At 51.4% G+C, this 2,519-nt stretch overlaps 1 protein-coding gene across 1 annotated transcript; it reads left to right on the top strand.

The window, feature by feature from the left end:
• The first annotated feature begins 1,290 nt into the window (after nt 1-1,290).
• On the top strand, nt 1,291-1,968 carry LOC139698610 (uncharacterized). The gene has a single exon (XM_071597453.1). It carries the CDS (start codon nt 1,291-1,293, stop codon nt 1,966-1,968), a length of 678 nt encoding a protein of 225 aa, XP_071453554.1.
• The last annotated feature ends 551 nt before the right edge of the window (nt 1,969-2,519 follow it).

The following is a 2,519-nucleotide window of genomic DNA, read 5'->3' as shown; positions in this document are numbered from 1 at the left end:
GCGAAACGTTTTTGACAGATCTCGTGTAAACCCACTCACACTCATGATGCTGGTGATGGTAGAGTTCACCCAGTACTAAGCCCGACGGTGTGTGAAATTCACACATCAGGGTAGGGGGGCAGTTCCTTTCCCTGTGCCGGTTTTGGTTTCCCAGGAAGACCTGGTACCCGAAAAATCACATTGCTTGGGTGGAGCTGCAGGTACCCAGAGTGCATTGCCGGGGAATCGATCCCGGGCCCTCCGATCAGTAGTCCAACGCTCTACCCCTGGACTACCGCGACCCACACATACATATACACGCACACGCACACACACACACGTGCACACAAGAAGAGCATTGTGGCACCGACTCAGATTCAAGCAGGTGACTTGGTCACGTCGTGAAGAAGGGCGTAGGGAGCAGGAAGAAGAAGAAAGAAGAGCAGCAGCTATCCAGCAAGGACAGCGACAACCTGACGGTGGCTGACGAAAAACAGAGGCCCAGGTTAAAGCCACCCCGACCTGATGCCAATAAGATCAAAGCAATGGAGGAGAATTCTTACGCAGAGATACTGCGTCGGGTGAAGGTGACACCTGAGTTAAAGACGCTCGGCGAGAGGGTAACGCGCGTAAGGCGTACCAGGACAGGAGAGCTTCTCCTAGAGCTGGGACGATCGGATGCGGAGTCCCTCGGGCTGCGGTCGGCGGTCTCGTCAGTGCTGAGTGGAGTAGCAGAAGTACAGCTACTTACTCATATGGAGAGCCTAAGTATCAAGGCCTTGGATGAGACGACGACTGCAGATGATGTCGTGGAGGCCATAACCGCAGAAGTTGATCCAGGAGCAGTGATACGTGTGGGTGTTACTTGCGGGAAGCGTACAGCGGTACGCAGGTTGCCAACGTCTGAATCTTGGCGGAGATAGCGAAGAAGCTTCTCCAAAGAGGGAAAATTCGAATCGGTTGTGTAAGGTGTAGGTTCCGACTACGGCAAGTACCCAGGCGGTGCTACAGGTGTCAGGAGGTGGGACACGTCGCTTGAGAGTGTACGAGCCTCGTAGACCGGACGAACTAGTGCTTCCGATGTGGCTAGGAGGGCCATGAGGCTGCTAACTGTAAGGGTAAACGATCAGACCTAGAGGCATCAATACGGAAGGAAAATGGTCAAGGTCCTCCAAATTAATCTAAACCATTGTGCAGTGACCAAAGATCTGCTCTTAAAAACTGTAGTAGAAGAGAGAGTAGATAAAGCCATCATCAGTGAGGTCTACAAGGGATAAGACAATTCAAACTGGGTAACAAGACTCCAAGGGCATGGCGACGGTCTGGGTGTGTGTCAATCTGCACATATCTTGTCGAGTGGTAGTTCAAGTTAGGGGCTTCACTTGGGTGGAGGTGGCTGGTGTACGTATCTATATGTGCTACCTCCCGCCAGGTGATACCATGGAAGAGTTCGTAAGATCACTGGAGGCTATTGTCACCAGTGCGCAGTCATCTAGACTACCAGTGCTCATTGCCGGAGATTTCAATGCATGGGCGACGGAGTGGGGAAGCGCGAAGACAAACGCCAGGGGCCGTGCACTGCTCGAAGCGGTTGCGACGCTAGAGTTGGAGTTCACCAATACGGGAGCAGCCCCTACGTTTATCAAAGCTGGCAAGTTATCTATAGTCGACGTGACCTACCCCAATCCTAAATTGATTGGGGAAGGTTACGGCTTGACAGTTAGCGATCGTTACACAGGAAGCGACCACCAAGCTCTTGTGTACAGGCTGCAAAGTGGCAGTGGGAAAGTTGAGATGAAGCCGAGGTGGGATAAGAAGTGGGCTTCGAACAATTTCGACGAGGAGGCATTCCTATATATACTGCGGGAAGCTAAGATCCATGGTATTGCAGAAGAGAGAGTCCGACATCTGAATCAGGTATTGAAAACAGACTCTGATGCCTCAATGGCTATGAAAACTAACGCGCACGGTCGCCCTCGAGTGCACTAGTGGAATGAGGATATTGCCAGCCTACGACGGGCGTCTAGGGTCCTGGAGGAAACAGAAATGAGCGAAGAACAGACCGCGATTCCAGGAGTTTCATGCTATCTATGATACACATCGCAGAGAACTAAAAAGAGCCATAAAATGGCCAAAAAAAGTGTTGGTACGAGTTCTGAAGTTGAGTTGAGCACGATCCATGGGGAGGACTATACAAAATGATCATGAACAAGATCAAGCCCAGGAGTGTAACAAGTCCATCTAGTCTAGATTTCCTCAATCAGGTCGTTAGACACTTAATTCCAAAGCAGCAGGAGATGGCGGCTGGAACAGGCTTGACAAGGTTCCAGGATACAGAAGAAGTACCCGAGGTAGGTGAAGCCCAACTGAGAGCGGCGGCTTCCAGAATAGCGGTGGGTAATTGCCCAGGACTTGACGGTGTGCCGGGTCTGGCCATAACGGTAGCTGCTCTTAAAACTCCGGAACCATTCACGGCAACACTGAGCGAGTGTCTATTTTCCGATAATGTGGAGGAGGCAGAGGTTGGTACTTCTCACGAA

This window comes from Hetaerina americana, unplaced genomic scaffold, assembly GCF_022747635.1.
Source record: "Hetaerina americana unplaced genomic scaffold, ioHetAmer1.1.p SCAF_9, whole genome shotgun sequence".
Taxonomy (NCBI): domain Eukaryota; kingdom Metazoa; phylum Arthropoda; class Insecta; order Odonata; family Calopterygidae; genus Hetaerina; species Hetaerina americana.
Note: the sequence above shows the minus strand (reverse complement) of the source record. Positions and strands in the feature narration are given on the sequence as shown.